We start from the raw sequence: 23,621 nt of genomic DNA, 5'->3' as shown, positions 1-23,621 counted from the left end.
GTATGAAATTAGGAATCCATATCTGTAACAAGGTAGATTTTAGTTAACTTTGACTATTTGGTTACTTCATCTGTGAACCTATAAAATCTGGAGCTAGATTTTATGGGATCCAATTTCTAGTCTGTAAACTAATCAACCTTGGAGAATTTTAAGTTTTGCTTTTGAATACTTGAACCCACAAAGTGCAAAAACAGTCAGATCCTGCCCTGCTGTTCCCTATTTTAAATGCAAAGGAAAACTGAACGAAGTAGAGAGGGAGAGAGGCAGCTGAGAAAAAGCAGGTTAAATTAACGTGAAATAAAATCTATCCTCCAGCTCTCTGCAACGAAGGAGCCAAGCATCCTGTTTCTCGCAGCAGAAACTCAAACCGGTGGACTTGCATGTGCAGAACCCAAGCACCGTTGCTGTCACACCAAACCTGCAGTGCCTGATAACAGACGATCAGGGTTTACAGACCTGGCTGGCAGTTACAGTGAGGTACTGAAGGGAAAAAAAATTAGATTAAAAAAGAAAAAAAAAAAAAAGAAAAAAAAAAGAGAGAGAAGAAGAAAGCTTAGCTGTTAGTAAGATATTATCACCTTTTAAGATTTTGTCTGTCAACAGCTTTCTGGGGATGTTAACATAATCTGTGCTGTGTAAGAACTGCCAGGAAGGCACAGATGTGATCAGTCAGAGCCTGTCAGACACATGTTAAATTCCAAGTGAACCTGTAGAAGTATCAGGAGTGGGACTATGACACCTGACATCCCACAGACATCAAGCACCAGAGGTATAGTTACATCTAGGTCTGATCCTACCTTTCCCCTCTACTCAAAAATTTCTCGGTAGCTAATTTTGGGTATGTACGAGATGCAGAATGAAGTCTTTTCTCTGTTCAACTCCTTCCACAAAACTTTCTCTTCCTCCACCTTTCTAATATATCGCATCTTCTCTATTTCTTGTTGGCTGTTGCAGTAAGTTTACTGGCCATAACACACCCAACAAGTCACCGGCAGTAATTAAGTTTGTTATTAAATGACTGACAGCCACTGCCACAGGGAGGTAAATAGAGACAAATGAGACACCTCAGCACAGATTGTCCTCGCATTGCGCTCAGCTTTCAAAATGTGAGGTCCGTAGGTCCTGCTGGCCCCGTACCAAAATACTCTCAGTACCAAGACTGCACAGCAGCCAGCACAGCAAGCAGGGGACTACTTAAGACAGCTAATAGGAATCACCAAGGACAGGGCTTAAATTTAAATCCTGCCCTTAATCAGGGAATGAAAGCCTAGCTGCGGGTGACCAACAGGCACTTCCATCAGAAAATAATTCAGCGCCTGGATTCCTCTTCTGAAGATTATGTGCCTGAATTTCTCCTTTCAGGAGGGTTGCTTATCTTTTCAGCAGGGTTAAAGCTAGCTTACCAAGGGTGTGGGGCATCTTTATCCCCCCATCTTCCTCCAGCCTTGCCCTTCTAAGAGGTTATCTATCTGATTCTGTCAGGTCGTTCTCTCAGATGATGCCCAGCCAGATCCTTTCAACACAGTCCTTAGCTACAAACGCTTCCTAAATGTACTACCCACATCCATCCTGGCTTTACAGTCTCTTCCCTTGCTCCCACCAACCTGCAGCATGAAGCCGTGTTTCTCTCCTGTCAGCTGAACTGCTCCTCTGCAAATTCCTCCGCTGGCCCTCAGTGTCTCCTTCCTCAGTTGCTCATCACCACACCGCCTCCCCGGTGCCTGCAACGCTAGGCTCCTCATGCTCCTCACACACCCTTCTCCTCACTCCCCCATCGCTCCTCTCTCTCTCCCCATCAGCTTTCAGGTGTGGTGCCCTCGGCGCAGCACAACTGTAACAACGTGCCCAGTCCTCAGCTGCCAGGCATTTACTCTATTCTCCTTCAGACCCTTTTTCTGAGCAGCTCCTGCTTCCCCAGGGACCTCACAAAACACTTGTCCCGTTTCATTTAAATTCCACAGGCTGTGGGATGGGGGATAAATTTTGCGGTTAACTGAGATCTCACAGACTTGGGCTCTCTTGAAGCCACTGCTTACCACCATAAATACATGTAACAGCATTTGTAAAGATAAGAATCTGTGGTTGTAAAAATACTTTATAAATAAAGAGTTGGGCACTAATAATTCATTAGGTTTCCTAAATGTGAATTAACAGAAAAGCTACTTATATGTTTATAAAACAGCAATTATTTTAACTTTATGTTTAATAACTATGAAATCATTTTGTCAAAATCTCTCTATGCTTGCAAATAAGCGATTACTTTTAATCATCCACAATAAAGCTCATTAAGTGATTAAGAGAAGATGACCAGTTAAAACACTGGCTTCAATGAGAACAGATGACACCACCTGATGATATTTCTGATACAGGCTGCATTTCAGACAAGAGCAAATTTTGTGTTCACATCAAAGCACACATTTTGGACATCAGTAAACATGATAGATCTGATTGTGGGGGGATGCACAATAGGGGAGAAGGCCAACACTTTTGCCTACATGTCTACAATGAAGTTTCAGGACTCCATTTGATTTTTTTTCTTCCTTCAAAGAGCACAGAGAACAGACTGCTTTGCCAACTGGAGCAGTTTCACTGAACTGTAAACAGGAGATGCTTGAAAGCCTGTCACTGAGTCTCCCAATCAGAAATGAACAAACAGCAAGCGCCGGAGGGCAGGCACATACACACACACACTGTATACACCGTGTTGTTTGGATTATTCAGCTACTAACTCAGAGCTGTAGCAGTTCACAGCTGTAAGAGCCACTGTGCAGGGTACTTGGCAAACAGTGCTTCCAAAAACACTTCTTGGCTTTTCAATAGCATGAAAAGACAAAGCCTCCCTGAAACTCCTTCCACGCCACGTGTGTCTGACAGGGGTGGGCGAGTGTCCTCAGTGCACCCCGTAACAGGTCAGTTTCAGTGGCTGCACCATTGGATTGTCAAATACCTTTGTACAACAAAGCTTGAAACATTGGGCCTCCAACGCTTGCTGTTCCTGCAGGCTGACACAGCCTTTGGGCTCAGAGCCGTGGCCTTACAGATCCAAGACGGGGTGACAAAGAGCCAAAGGACGTTTCACAGCATCTTCTCTGTGGGGGTGAAAGAGCAGTTTAGAAATCAACTGGCAATTTCACAGAAAACAATTGATTTTCTCTTTAAGTGGAATACAGGGAAAGCAGTTCACTGTTGACCTGTGATCAAGGGAAATGGAAGATGAGGGAAGACAAATCAAATCTGTTTCTTTTCTCTCAGGCTATTTCTCCATATGCAGCTCGAAAATTTCAGACCAAATAAAGGAAAATTTCAGGCTAGCCTAAGGAAGTACATGGAAGCTCCTGAGGAAAATCTCCCTTTGGAAACAGGTGGTGTGATGTGAGAACAAACCAGCAGACAAAAATGCCTTTCTTGGTAACTGCAGAGAAAGGTACCGCGATTTTGAACCATCTGTGCCACGTGATAAGTGTCTCATCACCCACTGCCAAATTCTCTCATGTATATTTTGCGTGATGGTGGGCAGATGCATTTTAAACAAGACTGAGGCACCAAAACTGTAATTCGTAGTGCAAGTTCATTGCTGCATGGAGCAACAAAATGTTTCAGGCAGGATTTGGCACGAATCTGTGGAACACCAATTTCAGAGAGGCCACATGCAGAAAAGCCTCTGCTTCAGCAATGTTAATCTTTCCTCTTGATCTTCTAGAAATAGAAAAAAGAAAGTTTTATAAAATGTCTGCCTTGCCTATGAAAGATGAATCATACTGCTTTTCAATAGAGCAGCAGGTTGCCAAGGAACCCTCTTCAAGGTTATTGTTTTGAGTACCTGCAAAACCCCCCACATTTTTTAAGGTTTTCTGCTGCTTAGGAAGGAAATGGGGAAGGAGATGAAAACAGACAGATGAAAACTTGACTTAGCCGACTGTAAGACTGTGTCACCCAGGGAAATGTGAAGCAAATTATATAGCACAATTTGAATGTATGAAATTGGTTTAAGCCAATTTTTTGATAACAACATCCCCTTGCAATCCCACCCCTCCGAAATCCCTAAAAGCCGGATTCATCCATAGTTTGACTTCAGTATGTACAGCTTACGCCAGAAGATTTTACACACTGGAGTTAGAGGCACAGCAGTAAGCACCAGAGCACAGAAGGCTCCATCTCCAGCGTACCCTCATTAGATTACAGCAAATAATTCAAGCCCCTGTCAGCATTTGCACTGGAAACTGCACTTGCTTTCTCAGCTGATTGCCTTGTTTGGGTTCTTTTCTTGTGCTCAAAGTTACTGCCATGAAAGTGAATGTTAACCCAAAAATCAAATTATTCACAAGCAGTGATTTTCAGTTCATTATGGGCAGTAGCTAGGGAGGAGCTCCAATTCTGCGAATTATTGGTTGCCCACTTAGATCAGAAAGCAAGAACATACCTCAGGTCTTCGGTATTCAAACAGAAACGAGTCTACGGCATATCAACCATACACGTAGGTGGGAACCCACACATGATATCCTGCTGCAATGAGGGAAGTGGGACAAAGATATAGAGAACTAGGACATTGTTAGTCCTCACGTTATCCTGGACACTGATGCTGCTGGAAATCTTTCTTGTGAATCTCACCCCAGTGCCACATTCACACTTACCATGCGCACACTTCTGTAAAATGAGGGGAGAGGTGCAAGGAAGAGTGCGCTGACAGAACGACCGGGGACTTGGAACGGTGTGATAGTCCTCCCCAGTTCACATCACACATCTTTCTGGGTGCTTCATGAGGCAGGTCAGCAGGCTGCGTTAATTTGGAGACACCAGTCCTAATGTACCCCTTTACTACCTGACACACCTTGCTGCAATACACGCTACGACATAGTCCCCAGAAACAACTGCCAGCTTTCTATCTGTTTTGCTGCCATGCTTCAAACACAGCAGAGCTGCACCAATTGAAATTGATTCTCTTTCTTGTGTGATAATGTTAAGGCTACATGTAATCAACTCAAATTCCTCCACCAGAAATTGCACGCTTTCTCCAAAACCAATAAATACCCAAGACCAAGGTCAGCATTTTTGCATGTTTTTACAGCTGTTAATTGCCATCAATGTGTTATATAAATAAATCATACTATGCTACGTTACACACTAAGGCATGTAACAGTGCAGGGCAATTTGCTGCAGGTGAAAGATGCTCATTAACTGCAATTAATAAGGACTATCTGTGCACTGAAGGGCATAGGAGCTAATTATTAGAAGACACGGTGTACAAGTAATGCTTACAATTATGAAACTGAGACACTCCCACGTTAAATTTCAAGGAGATGTGGGAACGACATAAATCAGGAGAAGGATCCAAGCCAAGCGATAGGGTTACAGACACAGCACTCAGAAAATGAAAGAACCCCACCACTGTCCTCGCCGTGGTTGTTAGGACAAGAAACACCGCTCTAGTAGTCAGACTTTATGAAGCACCCTAGGACTGGGCCAGCAATCTCTTTTAAATAGCAATTACCTTGGCATCATATAGGAGCCCTGTGTGCTGGAGCTTACAGGTTTTGCACCCGCGCACTCGCCTGCCCTGCATCGGGCTGCCAGTGCAAAGCCGCTGGTTGGGGGTGTCGGGCTCTCCGCTGCTGGGCATTGCGGAGGCAGCTGGGTTACACAGATCAGCCTCACTCACAGTTTACGTTGTAATCAGTCTTCTTTCAGTCCTCCAGAATTTTTAGAATTCAGCAAGGAAACAGTATTTCAGGAAAAGCTCGGGCCCTACCAGGCTCCAAAATCCACATGGAGGGTGGAGAAAGGTTAAATTCTACATATAAACTCCTGTCATCCATTCAGCTTACTAGAATAATATTTGTTAAATGCTAACAGAACAAACCACATTTTTCCACATCAAGTGAAAACAGCAAAGGAAAACATTTATTGGTCTCACATAATGACAGAGCAATGGTATTTAAAAGTATGGATTCACAAGAAATAAACTCTCCTTGTTTACCATCAGTGACTGTAATTATGTTGTCATGTGACAGATGAGTGTTTTGATTTCCTCTTCCTGCTGTCTTTTTACCTTCAACTTATACTGTAAGCTTGCCACTGTTTATTCATGTACTATTAGAACCACTGAGAGGGGTTATTAATCAAGATTATTTATTTTTCAAAGCAGTCACGCCATGAAGCCATGGATACAGCTGAAGCTTAACCCTACATCCTCCTCCAAAGCAGCATGTTAGTGATGTTAAAAACACCCCACTAGCCCAAACAGAAGAGCCTAAGGAGGGGGTAAAGTGCTCCTGGACATGCAAACCCCAGCTCAGCACCTTGCTCACAACCCTTATATTCACAAATGCCTGCAGAAAACAGACTAAATATGAAGGAACTGCTCAGTATCCGCGTTTTGCCTCATCGTTACGGGCAGCTCCAGGCACAGTCAAATTCCCAGGGTGTATGGGCACCGGTGTATGTTAGTGTTTTGCCAGAAAACACAAGAAAAGAAGAGCTGCACAACAGGTTTCCTGCTAAGATGGTAATAAAGTAGAGGAGACAATAAACCTACTCGCACTCATGGTTTTAAAAGCACTCATGCTTTTTGCTGGATCCCCTTATGATTTTTAAGCATCACAAAGCAAAACGTTACATGCTAGGGAAAGCACAGGCCCTTTGCTAGCCCAAGGACACAGAAGGGGCTGAGGAGAGAGAGCACGACTTTCAAGCATTATACACCCAGAGGAGATCAAAACTTTGCTCTCTGTGTGCTGAAACAGATACATAATTCACTGCAGATCTCAACTGCCTCACAAGTTACGGCAGCGGTAGCAGAGCTCACCAACAATTACTTCCTCAGACAGCAAAACAGACGGCAACATTGGGTAGGATGTTGTCCTACAGGATTCAGGCTCCTGGTAACACGTTCAGCTCCTTCTTCTTTAATAATCTACAAGTAATATGGAATAAGAGCTTCTTTTTGTTGCTGTTGTTGCTGCCTGGGCATATGTTCCCTGATGGCTCTAAACTTTCAGTACTCAGGAATAACAACAAAATGCACAGATATCTACTTGCAACAGAGCCCTTGGTTTGCCTTTTCAGAAAAATGAACACATCCCTTAGCACAAGAAATTGTTGGCTCATCTGAGACACGAGGACTTGATAGTTGCCTAATTTTGTCTGCTTTTATTTGACTCTTAAAAGCACATCTCCTCGATAAGCTGCAAGAACCTTCAGCCATGTTGAGGGAGTAAAGAATAAATAGTCAGCTTCAGCACCTTTGATAAAATCTACAAATACTTCAGTAAGCACCCATAGCCTTTTCTAAGAAGAAACTTGTAATGACACCAACTGCTTTAAGGCCACCTACACTTCCAAACAATTTTGCTCCTTGAAATAAATTCAGCCCGCCTTTCTCCTGTCCCTTCATTAGTCAGAAGAGCAGAAGACAGAGATGGGGAGCATATGGAAAATTAAATACAAAGCACCATAAGCCTTCTGACGCCTGACAGAAGAACAGGTCTAATAGATGTTTATGTTCCAATCTAGGCTGCGCTACTCTGAGCTCACATCAATAGATCTTACCCCATCTCACCCTGCATCTGCTCTACAGAAAATACTTACCTTCAGGACATCAGTCTTTACTTCAGCTATGAAAGCTCTTGTCTTTAGTGTCCAAGCACTCTTGATAAACAAAGATGGAAAAGGTTTCACCTGTACATCTCAAGAAATATGAGACCAATACCTACCTGAAAAAGCAGCATCTGGAAAAATCATATGGCTCACATCCAGCATGCATTTCAAAAGCACAACTGCAGAGACTACTCTGATAGTATGTAGGCTTCAACAGAAATTTTAAAGCTAAACAAATGGAAGGCAACATTAACTACAGAATTCCAGGAATGACTGCAGTCATTTCCTGGACAATGAAGCTAAAAAGTAACATGATCAGATCATTGGAATTTCACTGTTTAGGCCAAAAATGGAGTTCTCTTACCAAAGAAACAGGAATTGCAGTAGGTTGTTGCTTTTCCCCTCAAGCTGAAATCCCATTTGATACAGTTACTTTTTTAAACCTGTGGGTCCCTTTGAGCTCACATTTGATTCTTGGTGCTTTCCAAGGCATACACTGAAAGCAAACCCAAAATACAACAATTTACAGAAGAGGATCCCACAGTCCTGGAACTTCTGGCTGAGAAACCAAGTAGGAGAAAGCATCTCTCTGTGTGGTCATCTCAGTGATAGTCCAGGATCATTACCAGTTAAGTAAAAAAACCCTCAAGCAACAACAACAAAGCTCCTCAAGGAAAGCCTACGTGTGCCAGAATTATCCCATAAACCAGGGGAAGGACAGCAGGCTACTCATTTGGGGACACCCTGATTTACATGTGTTCGACAGCAAGTAAACTTGAAATGCTGTAACTTTTAAAATCTGTTTTGTAATCAGAAGACTGAACACCAAACACCTCTTCAGGAAATGGCAACTATCTGGAACAGGTGACAGGTTGCACTCATTACTAGCATCATGGCCAAAAGATGACACCCCACTGGTTATTTGCTACATGTATGGGCTTTTTTGCATCACATCTACTGTGTGCGTGATGTCTGCACTTGCAGAGGCAGTGTTGCTGAAGAGAAGGGGAAGCATGAAGGCGATGCTGTTATTCAGCATTCTGATGAATAATCAGAATAATCAGCATTTGAATCGCATTTTTAAGTCAACTGAATCCAGCTAAAAGGATACCCTACAATGTAGATATTTACCAGTTCACATTTCCATACCACAGTCTCTAATGAACTCTCCCAGTCTACCACAAGCCAGTAGCTATATACAGCCTCTTTAAGATGGCATGTGGTTTCTTCAAGCTATTACAAAAAAATTAAAAACATCTTCAGTGACTGAGAGGCACCGTAATGACAAGGACGTCACCTTTTAAATTGGACAGTATTAGTAAGGTCTTTAGAAATCTCATATTTACTTTAGATATTTGATGTCTTGCGATGAAGCTGCAAAGATGAATAGACAGTATTAATGGTAACTTAGTATATGCAAATTCTTGAACCACTGCAGGACTTGTAAGTAAGCGCTCGGAGAGCACTGACAGTTAGCAGGTACTTGCTTCTGTACGTGAGAGAATTTACAGCGTTCAAAAGATCAGACTTATAAATAGTAAATCACGTAAGATGAAAAATAAAAGGAGCATATTGATTCCAGCTATTATTGAAAGGCGGGGTAGAAGAAAAATAAGCATTATCATAAAGACAAATCCCTCATATTTGGCCTGTTTTCCTTGTAATAGCTCGCCTGTAACAGCATAAGAATCCAATACAGAGACAACTGTAGATGCGGAGATATTTCTCCAGAGATCATGCAAGGGATCCTCTGTGAAGTTCAGAACAAGCTGTCAGCGAAGGCGACAAACAGGTGGCCACTTCAGTCTTAGTGCTGCTTCGGTACTGAACATTTCCCATCCGAACACCCCCTCACCGTACACACTGCCAGAACTCTCTGAAGATACAGACAGTGGTTGGCATCATCTTCCCTCTAGAAAATTTGTTGGGTATCCGCTACATTAAACTCAACACAACATTATAGCAAAAGGAGAGAAAGAGCTCTGGTGAAAAGAAGGAAACAAAACAAGCCCATGCTGCTACAGAGCAATGCATTTTCCTGTTTTATTTTGGATTATTCTTCACAAAGTTGGACTCACATCTGATTTATCTATCCCCCCAGATGCCAAAACAGATTTGAAAGTTCTTTTGATTATCAGAGTTGGCCAGAATACTTTCCACAAAAGAGAAATAGAATGCTTGGTAGCATTCAGAAAATTAAATGGAACCATCTTGAAAACAATAGTTTTTCAGCAACGCGTAACTTTTCACAGCCTGTGACAGAGGGCAAAAGATCATTGTAGAGAAACTGTTTGGTGTGCTTTACAACCTTCCCCTCAGACTCACCTGCTGCTTTAAATATAGGTTTGAAACAGGCAGTAGTAAATCTTACTACCTGACCAAAATGGCAAGATCTGAAGTGTTCAAGTCAGTTGGCTAGACTGCAATTCATAGGTTTACTCTTATACAGCATTGCAAAGTTCATGAAAATAACAAAATTGTGTTTTTTCAAAGATGTGAAGAACATTATGCATATGTGACAGATGGATCCGTGAACTGGAAAATCTCCTCATCGTACAAGTCTTCTGGTAGTTTTTCATCTCCATCAGCAAAAAACGTAGGGAATGGAGGGTTTTTATTGCAGTCCTTGTAAGTAGGCAATTTGCTATCTTTGACCTAAAAAGCAGGAGGGGGAAGGGTGGGGTTAATAAATCTTCCAGAAGACTTTCAGACAGTGATACACTAGAGATTAAAGAAATCACCTTGCATGCATAAAAAAAAAACCCAACAGCATTCACATTACACTTGTTTATCTGAAGAATTCCATGTATAATCATCAGTTATTTTAATATCGACCCAGCTATTGACTTTAACATTTTGTACCCGTCATTAAGGAGTTTTTTTTTTAAAAAACAGCAAAACAAAACAAAACACCCAAAGAGAATTTATCACTTGTATCATACTGTGAGAGAATCAAAACCTACTCTCATTAATTCATTGCTCAATATTTTAAAATGTTATTAAAATAAAAGTGTGTAAGTATGGATTGTTTAACTGTTTATATTCCACAGTACTTTCCTACATGACATATCAAGTTATATTATGCAGTGTAATCACCTCTTCAACAACCAAGACATGCTTCTGTATTTACGATACAAACTAATTACGGCAACTAATTTTGCAAAGATATGTGCATGTGCTGTACTCAGTCCCTCCGGCTACTGCAGAGCTATTCAGGGACTGCAGAGTTAAGCATCTAGAATTCTTCACCCAGGAATCAGTACCCAAGTTTGTAGAACACGAGTCTTTAAGAAAGTTAACTTCCAAGAACTGTAGTGCTACACAGAAATGACCTTCCTTTACTGACCTCTTTACATGTGAAAAGATTTAAAATCTAGCCCCTGAAACTTCAATCTCTGAAGAAAATTAGTAGCTAGAATTATCAGCAAAAAGCAGTTTGTCTGTGGTAGAAGATAGAAAGCTGGTATCTGAAGAAAAAAAGAGCTACAAATTCCCAAGCGATGAAGTTTTATTTAAAATGAAATTCTTCATTTCTATATTGTTACATATGATCTTCCTCCTGAGCTGTAATAATCTCTTTCAGCCACTATACTCAACTGGATTAAAAAAAAAAAAATTACAAGTAGATTAGACAAAATTTTAGTATAGAGAAGATAAGCTCTTCCTCTTATTTTTTTGGTGGGCTTTTAAAGAACAGGAAGCTTGTTCTTACTTGGTTGGACAAAAACCTCACATAAGACAACTGTGATTTATACCAGAAATTAAATAAAACAATTTTATGCCCACTGACAGTTCTGTTCTGACAGCACTATATTTACCAGATTCATATCTGCTATTACTTGAGCCTTTCCCAAAGTCCATGAGGATTCCTGCAGATGAAGCGCACAATAAATTTGACTTAACCTTCAGCTTCTGAAAAACTGTTTTGGTTCCCCTCCCCGCCGAGGAAGTTCCAACGGTTTTCTAACTGCAGGCTTGACAAAACAAAAGAAAACCTTTTGCTAAGAACGAGGGGGCAAAGGGCTCAACACGTTGTATTGGTTAGGACGGCTGCTTAGCTTTTCGAGTCGATCATTCCTCTGCTACCAGACACCCCCCTATTAAAAGTGTTCTCTATTCACTTGTAAACTGCCATGCGTAACTACTGAAGTACCTGTAGCCTGGGCAGACAGCAATTTCATTACATATGTACATGGAATAAACCAGGCTGAGGTCCAAGTCCGAAGATCTTTGCTGCAACAGTTCCGGCAGCAGTGAGTTCAGAGGAAACACAGCCAGATAGCTTCAACAGTGCCATCTGAACTGCGGAGGCCGAGAAGTCATCCTTCCCTTTCAATACGTTGCTGTTGTTTCTTTTTCTATATGAAAACATGCTTTAATAACTTCACCAGTTACCTATTCTTTCCCTTGCCCCTTTCTCTTTTCCTCCCTAATCCTACTACACATCGTAAGTCTTCTTTGTCAACAGCAAAAACCCCCATGGTCTCTACACGAGTTACAATAATATTAGGAAGAATAATTTTATTTCTGATAACTTACTTATTTCATATGTATCTTATTAAAAAGTTTTTCATGTGTACTTTTTTGTTATTTTGGATTACTCTCATAATGAAATAACATGTGCTGTTACATACAGGCTGTGTCATCACAGGCAGTTTTGGACACCTGGAAAGTGAAAGGAATTTAATTTTTTCTCCTTTTCTTAAAACAACTTTTTATCACAGGACTTAGGAGTAATAAATCTGCTCTTAACTGAAGGTTATCTAAATAAATGTAAGACTTCTGTTCAGCCTTAACATTGCGATTTTACATATTAACGTCAAGTGGCATTTTGCAGATAGTGCCTCTTGTGCGATAAGGAGAATTCTTAAAGTAGATTCTTACGAAATATTTTCAACAGACCATTGTTGCTTTCAGAGGACTACAATACTGTTTCATTTTGCCCCTTCCAGACTCCTCAGAAGCTTGACAGATCCCAGAAGCACGAGCCACATCTGATGTTAAAATTATTTTGTTCTGATACGCTCTTTCTTTTGATTGGTATAATTGACACAGTATTTCTTTTGACTGGTGAAAACTACTGCTCTTTTTCCATCTTGTTATACATTCACTGCTTTCAAATGCAATTTAAGTTCTACTCCTGAAGCACCATCTTAGAGCATCACTACCAAACTGAACGAACACGCCTCTTTCTCCCTTCTAAGTTTCAAAAGTTGTTAGACAGGTATTATTTATTAATCCTATCAAAAGGAAGACCTCAATTTTATTTTACATCTGAAAGTACCTATTAGCAACTTAAAACATGGAATGATTTATCTGTCTTCTCAAGAGAATTACTGAATTACTTCCTTTACATTTATGAAGGATGCAGCATACCAAAGGTATTCGGTATGTATTGCCTCAGATTCCTGCACAGTAATTTCACAACATAAGGGTATGTTGTGGTATGGTATGCAGCAGCAGCTACACTTGTCTGTGTAAGCGTGTACACAGAGAAGCAAAAGGAAAAGCAAAAGGAAAAGCAAAAGGAAAAGCAAAAGGAAAAGCAAAAGGAAAAGCAAAAGGAAAAGCAAAAGGAAAAGCAAAAGGAAAAGCAAAAGGAAAAGCAAAAGGAAAAGCAAAAGGAAAAGCAAAAGGAAAAGCAAAAGGAAAAGCAAAAGGAAAAGCAAAAGGAAAAGCAAAAGGAAAAGCAAAAGGAAAAGCAAAAGGAAAAGCAAAAGGAAAAGCAAAAGGAAAAGCAAAAGGAAAAGCAAAAGGAAAAGCAAAAGGAAAAGCAAAAGGAAAAGCAAAAGGAAAAGCAAAAGGAAAAGCAAAAGGAAAAGCAAAAGGAAAAGCAAAAGGAAAAGCAAAAGGAGGAACCTCATCAGAATAAGTTTTAATGCTCTGTGTTACTAAAATCCTGTGAATTTAGCTCTCACCCACAGAAGGAATCAGGCTGAGCGCCCAACTGGTTATTACGATCCATAAAAGCATTCACTGTATAACTCAATATAACATAAACACTTGGCTTGCTTAAACTACTATATTAATACTGCTATATATTATAGTACACTATACTGTAGATAGCATATATAATAGTGTATATATACTACAGTATATTCTCTGTGAAGTATTTTATTGAGAAAAATACTAGAGAAAGCAGAAATTGGAGCTGGTGGGGATTTTGTCACTAAGTCTTTAAAACAGTCATAAAGGGTTTTGCAGACACTTAATAAACTGCGCATATGCATGCCCCATATATTGACAGCATAATAGGTAGTATAAACAAATACAAATTCAGAAATCTATCGGCCCGAAATACTTAATATGGTCTTAAATAGGCATCAAAACTTGATGCTTAAGTCACAACTCACATTTGCAGTTTAACAGGCCTTCAGGTTGTGTTAGCAACCACAGCAAAGAATGCAAGTTGTTTGCTAAATAGGAAAATGTGTTTAAATATACAGAATGTTAGAAATTATCTCCTCGGGTATCACACATTACCTAGCTCAGCTTCTATGCTATTTTTGAAGCTAAACAGAAAACTGAATTCAAGAACTATATCCATTCCTGACCAGCCTTATTTTGTCTTAAAAAAACCAACCAACCAACAACAAACAAAAAAACCCCTCCACACAACTCTATCATGAGGCCCAAGGTACTGGACAGGGAACACGAAAGAAGTCAAGGCATGACACTACTCCTGCATGTCCCTAATTTGAGCTCAGCACACCCAACTCTGGCACCAGCTGCTAGAAACACAGACAATAACATTGGCAAGCGTGATACAAAATAAGTAGGATGCAAACTACTACAGACTTCTCCATGGGTTACATAGATTTGCCAGCATTTCTGCTTTCACTACAAGTGGTATATTCAAAGTGATCAACACTGAATGTCCTAAGAAAATCAGGTGCCTTAAAATTAGGACAGGTATAAAACATTATCAAATATAAACTATAACATCCTGTATTATAATATACTATATTACAGTATCCCCTCCATTATAAAGCATCTATTTAAAAAGGGAATTAGTCTTGTGCTTCTCTGATGAATGACAGAAGAGATAACTTTTTGACAATATACTTGGGAGAGAAATTGAGAGTCATAGGCTTCTAAAAGAAAAAACTATTAACTTTTTTCCTAGAGGATCAACATCACAGACGGTAACCCAGGCCTTGTAATCTAAGAAGATACACCAAGAGAAACAGGTATTACCTGAGGTAGGCTATCTCGATAGGCACAACACAATAATTTACAGATGCTTACTCTGTGATGTTACTCTTGTAACAGAAAAAATTCCATACATTCTAGCATAGTGCTAAAGTTTCTTAATTTTGTTAGACCTTGTCATTGAGAAAGAAATCTCTGCTAAAGTAAGCTTTTTTGATGAGTTTTCCAGTTGGCTAGAAACATTACTTATGTCAGTTATTCACCTGCATGCTTCAGTGTGCAATATCAGATGAAAACTGATTTCTAATTAAACCAGGAATCCATCAATCCTACTATGGTGCACTTTTTCTGCTGAAAATGAAACTTGAAAAATGTAAGTGCTTCATCTCAGTCTGGATACAGTGCTGATGGACTAAGTTTCCAAAAATACATAACATACAAACTAAATACATGCTTCAAGGTGGACTTGAAGGTGGTTTTAATGGTTACCAAGCAACACGGAGTGGGTCCTGAACACCAATGCCTTCCTCTTAGAGGCACACATGAGAGAAAAGTATTATGTGATTTTCCACTTTTTGAGCTCAAAGACAGATGGATCCATATCCCCTAGACATTAGTCCTACCTAATTATAGGCAGGTATTTAGTGGAATGAACAGTAATTATGAACAGTAATATCCCATAATTTCTCTCCCCAACTATAGATCCAAACAAATATACAACAAAGTATAGGATGTCGAAGTCTATACGCAAAGAAGAAAATGCCCTGGAAGAAAGGCATAAGACACAAGCTAAAAACACTGCAGATGAGTGCAGCAAGATTAAGTGGAGAAAAAACCTCAGAAATTAGGGAACACATACCAAATAGTATTGCTTTGCATTCTTTTTTAATTAAAGCTTTCTCTTCAGAGATGTGTTTGACAATATAAGGGAAGATTTTTTTAATTAATATATGTAATTCCTATGGCTTATGGAAGAAAAAAAACCAGAATGGATTCACCAGCTCGAAGAATTAGAATGAACTGTTGCTGACTACATACTCCCTCCAAACACCAACTACGTGAGTGGAAACAATTTTTAAAAATCTATTTCCTATAGTAACAATATCTACTACTGTACCTTCATCTCAAAACAGGATTATTTATTACTAAAAAGCCATGAAAGTCTGAATATGGAGCACTTTAATCAAGACCTTTCAAATATTGTATTATGTTAATCAAAGTCTAAGGGATGAAATCCCTTATTCTTCCCGTGGATCCTCAACCCTCATTTCTAATAATGGAATTAGCTGCAATTCTGAAATGTGTAAGCCAAAACGCATACATGAAGACACTCGGACTTCTAAATTGCAGGTAACTATGACTTGAAACATTTTCATAAAAAGGCAACTTGCAAATACAATTAATACAGATGCTACATCTTGTAGACATCATGTAAAGCAATCAAAAAAGTGCCTTCTGCCACTTAGTTGTTAACGACAGATTAAGTTTACTTGGAAAAAAAACCCATAATGGAGCCATTTTAAATTTTGGTCTCAGGATAAAGTTCCAGTCATCATCCATGGTGTGTGAACTGAACAGAAATCACCCCTGGACACGGCAAGCACTTAAACGGTATGCAGCAGACTGCCATGGCAATCGAAGTCCATTATCCTCGTCACATCACAGATGCCAACACAGTTGTTTACTGCATATGCTCAGATGGCCTGGCCCAACAGCCTCCTGTTAACAAGGTTGTTGACTATGGCAGTACTGCTGCCTCAAGGATCTTTTTAAAGCTAACAGCAGGACTGCTTTCAGAACAAAGCCAGTAAATCCAAGGTGGTAAGAGGGATGCTTTCCAGCCTAGGCAAGAGTAATGTCTGAGTAAAGAAAAAGAGAAGGTGGAAGAACAAGGTGGAAGTGACCCAGTCATGAGAGAAAGCACTTAACACTTCCAGTAGGCTCTTCTCCAAGCAGAAGCGTGCAGTGTGATTAGCAAGGGGACATTGATTTGTTTAAATGAGATCTTCACAGTGTACATAAGAATGTGTGGCATTAACACACATAGCTTTGCTTTTAAAAACAGTTTATATTACAGGTGTTTAATAAATGCTTGTTTTCTTACCTCACTGTCCTGGTTTCAACTGGGATAGAGTTAATTTTCATCCTAGTAGCTGGTACAGTGCTGTGTTTTGGATTTAGGTTGGGAATAATGTTGATAACACACTGATGTGTTAGTTGTTGCTAAGCAGTGCTTATACTAGTCAAGGACTTTTCAGCTTCTCATACTGCCCTGCCAGCGAGAAGCTGGGAGGGGGTACAGCCAGGACAGCTGGCCCAAACTGGTGACCATACCATGTGACGTCATGCTCAGTATATAAACTGGGGGAAAGCTGGCCGGGGGGCAGTGACCACTGCTCGGGAACTGCCTGGGCATCGGTTGGCGGGTGGTGAGCAATTGCATTGTGCATCACTTATTTTGTATATTCTTTTATCGTTATTATCATCATTATTTTCCCTTCCTTTTCTGTCATATTAAACTGTCTTTACCAAAACTCACAAATTTTACTCCCTTTTTTTCCCTGACTCTCCCCTCCATCCCACTGTGGGGGCGGCGGTGAGTGGGTGAACAGCTGTGTGGTGTTTAGCTGCCTGCTGGGTTAAACCACAACACTCACTTAAAACCAGAAATCAAAAAATGAATTTACTGAGTCTAGTTAGAATAAAAGTTATGACCTGGTAGAAATAGGTACTGCATTCAGAGTCTCAATGGCTTCATCAAATGTTGTATCCTTGCAGATAAGACATCAGAGATGTGTACATGCAATTGCCACTAAACCATACAAGCGTGGATTTTAACAGCATGACTAGAACAAGATGCACAACCCTTTGCAACAATTAGCTCTTGCTTAAGAGTACTATTAAGGTCAAAGAATAAAGTCTGGGCATCAAACGTTACTCATTTTTTCAGCTACGTTATATTGCTTATGTACATAAGTTATAATTTCAAAATAGCATCCTACAACAAATTCACACTTAATTAAACCTCAGATTAACATATAGCAATCAGGTTCATGGCTCAGAATTAGAAAAAATACTTAGAACACAGTCAAAGAAAAGGTCATTCAGTCTGATATATGGATGAAAAGCCAGTCAAACTAGTCTTAATTCTAAGTCACTGATGCCGTGCCCAGTAATTTTGCAGAAGTTATCCTGAAAACTACTTCTCCTGGACATCTGTTAACTGATTTTCACTATTTTGGGAGAGAAACGTGTAACTTACTCTCCAGGCTTGGGCTGGACATTACAACCACAGCAGTTTAGAGATACCTCACTCATTAAAAAAGGCCTTATTTCCAGTGAGAGAAACACAACAACAAACTTCATTTTTCTGTGTGTAAAACACCTATTTGAAAGCTAGGATTGCTTTACTTAATGCCCAATAACTGTGGAGTTCTGCTCCACAACCAGGAAATACGTAACAGAAACTGGATGCCCATAGTAAAATATGACAAGAACAAAATAAAATAGTTGAAAACACCTGAACTTTCTGAACTCTGTAACTTTTCAAGAACTGGATCATTTAAACCCCTACAATACTTACAAGGATTTTAAACTATGTATTAGATATATAGGTATATGTACAACAAAATCTTTACAATCATTCATAATAAAGATGTTGGATACCCCATAATCTGCTAAGTCAGAAAGGAATTAACTTCCTCCAAATAATTTGTGCTTGCAGATGTGTAGAATATATCTCAATAGAAAGAAAAGGCTATTTTGAAAATAATCCTTAAAAATCCTTACTTTTATTGCTTGCATGTGGATTACTTACATTGTAAGAACACATATTAGACTCTTCATTGTTTCAGTTTTTCATAGACAATCCTGAAACAATCTCAATAAAATTTGATATTAATTCTGTAGAACACCACAGAAAAAAACCACTGACACATTTATACTGATTGCAAAGGGAACTCGTATCATTATTGTGAACTCCAGCTGTCTCCTCCTGTACCTCAACTGCTCCTTGGAAAGGTAACTGCTACTGTGTATGGGAATGCTTTGAATAACCTTTAAAGCAGTGCTTGCTGTATATTTCTGTTCATGAATACAGGCCTTAAATAATATTCTGGAAATCTCACCATCATGCTATTGACGCAGGTTAGTGTTAAAAGGAGAAGGACCTAGCCCTGAGACACTTACCACAGGGTTACAGTGACTGTGTTGGTTTATCACAGGCTACATGGGTGCACAACCCCAGTGCAAAGCTAAGAAAGAGCCATTTAGAGTAAGTGGTGACCCACTGCCCCTATTAATCACTCTCTTTTACAGAACTGATCCTACTGCCCTTTAATTCAATAGTACAAGATGGGACTCTGAAGAAAAGACGACTGCATTCAACCAATGTTTCTCCTTTTATAAGGAGAGAGTTGGAGAGAGCTTAGGAATCATTAGTACCAGTAAGTTGAAACTAGCAAACATACCTTCACCAGACAATTTGTGTGACCTGGAACAGACCCATTTACATAAATAATGTCATGTTTTGTGTTGATCCTCCACACCTAGGAGACAGAAAAACACCAGACATGGAGCTCATTTTAGAGACTATTCCCAGTTTTACAAACAGTAGTCCAGCAAAGCACAAACTGATTAACTAGAGGTGGTATTCCGGGGAAGAAGAATGTTCTGCACAGGCCTGAAGTTGCCACAAAATTCAGTCACGTGCTACTCTGAGTGCACAGCTTTCTAATGCAGGAGTCTGTATTTGGTAAGGCAGCCCTTTGTTCAGCATCACACCAACCGAAGCTCCCAAGTCTCTTTTCCCTCTAACAGCAACAGCTGTTGAAAAACATCACACCTGACAAATTAAAACAAATACGCTCATGAAAATGTTGCTGCGACCATTTGTTAATTTCTTAATTCTATGAGGTGCCCAACTGAACATGCACATTTCGTGTTACAAAAAAAAAAATAGTTTTAGTTAGGGCAGAGCAGCAGCACACTTTTTTGCAAACTAGAGGCTAATATGCTTTTTGTGCAAACTGCAGAGGTTGCCTTCAGAGACAGAGAACAGTAGCTGTAATAGCCCAGGAACTGCTGCAGCTATGCACACATCAGAATCTAGACAGAAACTATAATCCCCTTTTGCACATGAAAGTGAAGGACCATAATAAAGTTAGGACTTCAAACAACTCAGACTTGGGTTGGGTTTGAACAAGTGGAATAGGCATGAAAACATTCACTGAAGGTCACCAAAAGCCTGACTGTTTTCCCACTTCAAAGGCAGAAATCAAGGGACACAGTGAAAAACGCATCAGATGTGGAGGTATCACCTGAAATCCCAGTCCCCAGGGACTGCACATATTCAAAGGGTTTTCAGGTAACTTATTTGTAAGCCACAAGAAGACAGGAGCACGCATTTGCTGCTCTTGTCTTTCCAGCTTGCATACTTCAGGATGCTCCTGTCTGGATTCTGACAGAAATGACAGACAGTACACCAACACAAGGCTACATGGCTAAGTCCATTGCTTGGCAATGCAACCACCTTATACACATCCTAGTACACTCAGAACTCACCTTTAATCCAAAAGATGTCCTATATATGTTACCCATTTTACCAGGCATTTTCTTTCCGCGATAAACTTTGGCAGCTTTCTAGATAAAAACAAGGCCAAAAAATCATGTAACTGCAAGAGGTACATCTACAAACTCAAGAAGAACAGGAAAGAAAATATGCTGGTATTTCCAATGTTGAAAATATCTAATATCGAAAATATCTAATATTGTCTAGCATTTTAAGTGCCTCCTGCTGGAGGTTAGGTACGTTATCTGAAATACTTGACCTCAGTCACAAAATTGCTATAAATACATTGTATCAACAAAGGGATTCTAGCTTTGCTTAACACATAGCGTCTCTAGATTCAGAGCAAAATCTTCACTCATCCCATATTTTCACTTAGTGATAAACAAGAAGAGGTTTTTTTCGAAAACCCGTGTCAACACAAGACTCTCACCTACACCACAGACCACAGCAAGTGGCAAACTTACCGAAACTACTTGTTGATGCTACCAGAGCTCCAGAGCAGTCCCGCCCTGGAAGGCTGCCAAAAGTAAGATACACTGTAGCTTCTCCCCTCTCCCTAATCCATGAGTTTTATACTGATGTAAACCAGATTTTTTTAAAGCGTGTATTTTTAAGAACAGAATTTTTTATTACATTTGCTGCTATTGCTTAGTTTCTGTATCCCATTTTTGTTTGGCTGGGTATAACCTGGAGAACAAAGTTGGAAAAGAAAAGGCAGGAATAAGTGCAATAATTTTCAGTTCTGCAGTATTATCCAGGGATTTGTCTCAGTCTCCTGCACCACTCTGTTATTCATTAATAATGTTTATGTATTTTAAACTCCTGTGAAAATCATGATTTCAGGAAATCAGCTGCAATGTAGTTCTAGGGACATGATTCTGTACTAAACAATGCAGGATTACTAAAATATCTGAGGTGGTCAACACTAGACTGGAAAATAAAAATCAAGGCATTGTTTTTCCCCTACTGCATCGTTTCACCTTGTTTCCTTTTCATCATACCTATTTCCAAAACAGTGCCAGGTGTAGAATTCATTTTCCAGTTGAAATGAAGGACTATAAATCAGTACTGTACGCTTTTACAGTCTCAATTACTCTACCTTTGTTACCCGATGCCTTTTTGCTTTTACTATTCTCTTAAAAATTAAAAAAAGATTAATAATGCTTATTTTAATTTCTCCAGGAAAATTACAGACAATTCAGGTTCAGTACTGTGACTCAGTTGGTCTTAATTCTGTATAACAAACCTAGTTTGCAAAAATCCCTCTTAGTTCAGCCTAAATGTTGTGCAACCTTTATAGGGACAGTTTTAAATGCATCTGTTCCAAAGAGCTTTTAAACTAATATTGTTTAGAGTTTGAAACTTAAAAATATTACTCTTTACTCTGCTTAAAAATGCTAAGAAGCGAACAAACTATTTTGGGAATGAAAGAGTTCATAAAGCAGCTCCACAAGCCAGGCAAGGTGATAAAAGCAACTAGGGTTCCAAAGAACAGTACAATATGTGCAGTATAAAATAACAAGTGAGTCCTTTCCAATCTATAAATGCTGTGAGAAAAGATCCTTAGAACTCTCTTTGAAGCATTAAGACTATTTCTCTCAGCTATACTACAAAATACCAACACTTGTTCAGTTAAAATGTTTGCTTACTTATCAGCAATACAGAATATTCAGAAATCGAGACATAAGAGAACAGCTATCTGCATTGCTCATTATAAAGTTTTCTGAACTTCCTTTGAAACAGCTGGGATTCTCTGCTACCTCAGCGTAGATGGTAACAGCTAGCTATTGTGAAATCATTCATTTTTAGTAAGCAGTTCTAAAAATACTGAAGAATGTTTACATCAAGAAATAAGTAGTAAGAATCCTCACATTGGTAGATATTGCTCCAGGACGTCTGTGAGTTTTTGTCTGGCCGTGGGTAGCAGGCTGGCCTTTAAATCCCCACCTTTTCATGACACCTTGAAATCCTTTACCAATTCTGAAAAGAAAAATAATAAAGAAACAAACCTGGGTTAGTCAGACTTAAAATAGGGTTTCTAGCAAGAAACAATAATTTCAGTCAGGCTCATGATCTTTTTACCTTTAGCAAAACTCAGCAAATATTTTTTAAAAAAATCTGTATTTTATACCATAAACATATTCTAGTGCAATACTTAAATGTTGCTTTGGAGAATAAGAAGCACTAGAAATGAGTCAAATAGGCAAAAAGGCTAACACAAAATGCTCCTTGCTGTGATGGTCTCAATACACGGTAGTGTAATGAAGCTTTCACCAAGACTGGACACCAAAAAAACCCCCCAAAAACCCAAATAAAAAGCAACTGTATAACAACGCATACCAAAACTTAATGAAAGGCCCTAAGCATCAAGAGGGAAGAGATGGCTGCTTAGACTAGCATAAAAATAAGCCAAGGAACATTTCTTTTCCAAACTACAATAGGCTCATCTCGTGAAAACAGTTTTATGTGTAGTAAAAACACTTAACTCTTTTGATCTGTACTCATCTGACAAATAAGGTCTAAACCAGAATAACAACTAAGATGTATCGTCAGTGCCCATGCCTTAATCTTTGAGGCACATGATAGTATTACTGGTTTTGGAGTTCTCTGTTTACTGCAGGGACAGACTCAATAGGAAAAACTGCCTCACCACTGCACAAAAGAAAAGCTGATTAAAATGTGTCTTTAAACCAACATTGTCTGTTTCCAATAGGAAAAGTCTGACCACAGGGTTTATGGCTGCACTGATTATTTAATTAATCTAATAAGATGATCCTTTTCCTCCAATTTACAGAAATCTTTTTCTCTACTAATGCACTTTGCGATGTCATGGTCCTATTAGTTCAAGCATTAGAACCTTCCAGCCAAACACAGGAAAATAAAACCGGGTGTGAGCATGCTTACAGCCCGTTGTATATATGGACTACATTTTGCTGACTCCCCTGATCAGAAAAGCACTACCATTAAAAACGAGAGAAAATATACAAATGTGGAAAGCACCAACATTCACAAAAACTGGATTCTTTCCTCTTCCACTTGAATAATTCTCCTCTGATTGCTGGCCTAGTTGCCTAGAGCAAGTCAAACTACGGTCAAAACCAGCCACAAATGGAAAGACTCCCTAAAGCCACAGAACCATAAGGAAACGAGACTTGTGCAACCATGGTGTCCGCCTCTTTGTTTTCCCTTTCCCTGCTCTAAACCTAGTGGTCAATTCCAGTTACATTTGGGACAGAAGAAAGATACCTAATTGTTTGAGATCAAAATCATTGGTTAGAGAGTACTGAGGTTTTTTTGCTCCTTTCCT

The 23,621-nt window shown here is 39.5% G+C and overlaps 1 protein-coding gene across 1 annotated transcript in view; it reads right to left on the bottom strand.

The window, feature by feature from the left end:
- Window positions 1–9,612: 9,612 nt before the first annotated feature.
- MRPL3 (mitochondrial ribosomal protein L3) overlaps window positions 9,613–23,621 on the bottom strand; it is a 32,081-nt gene continuing 18,072 nt past the window's right edge. The window contains exons 7-10 of the mRNA XM_076331062.1: window positions 22,186–22,294; window positions 20,308–20,385; window positions 19,215–19,292; window positions 9,613–10,248 (exon numbers count right to left, since the gene is read on the bottom strand). Of these exons, the coding sequence (XP_076187177.1) occupies window positions 10,099–10,248; window positions 19,215–19,292; window positions 20,308–20,385; window positions 22,186–22,294 (415 nt within the window). The 3' untranslated portion in view covers window positions 9,613–10,098. The remainder of the gene's footprint in view (window positions 10,249–19,214; window positions 19,293–20,307; window positions 20,386–22,185; window positions 22,295–23,621) is intronic.

This window comes from Aptenodytes patagonicus, chromosome 2, assembly GCF_965638725.1.
Source record: "Aptenodytes patagonicus chromosome 2, bAptPat1.pri.cur, whole genome shotgun sequence".
In the NCBI taxonomy this organism is placed as follows: domain Eukaryota; kingdom Metazoa; phylum Chordata; class Aves; order Sphenisciformes; family Spheniscidae; genus Aptenodytes; species Aptenodytes patagonicus.
This window is presented reverse-complemented; position numbering and strand designations above follow the sequence as displayed.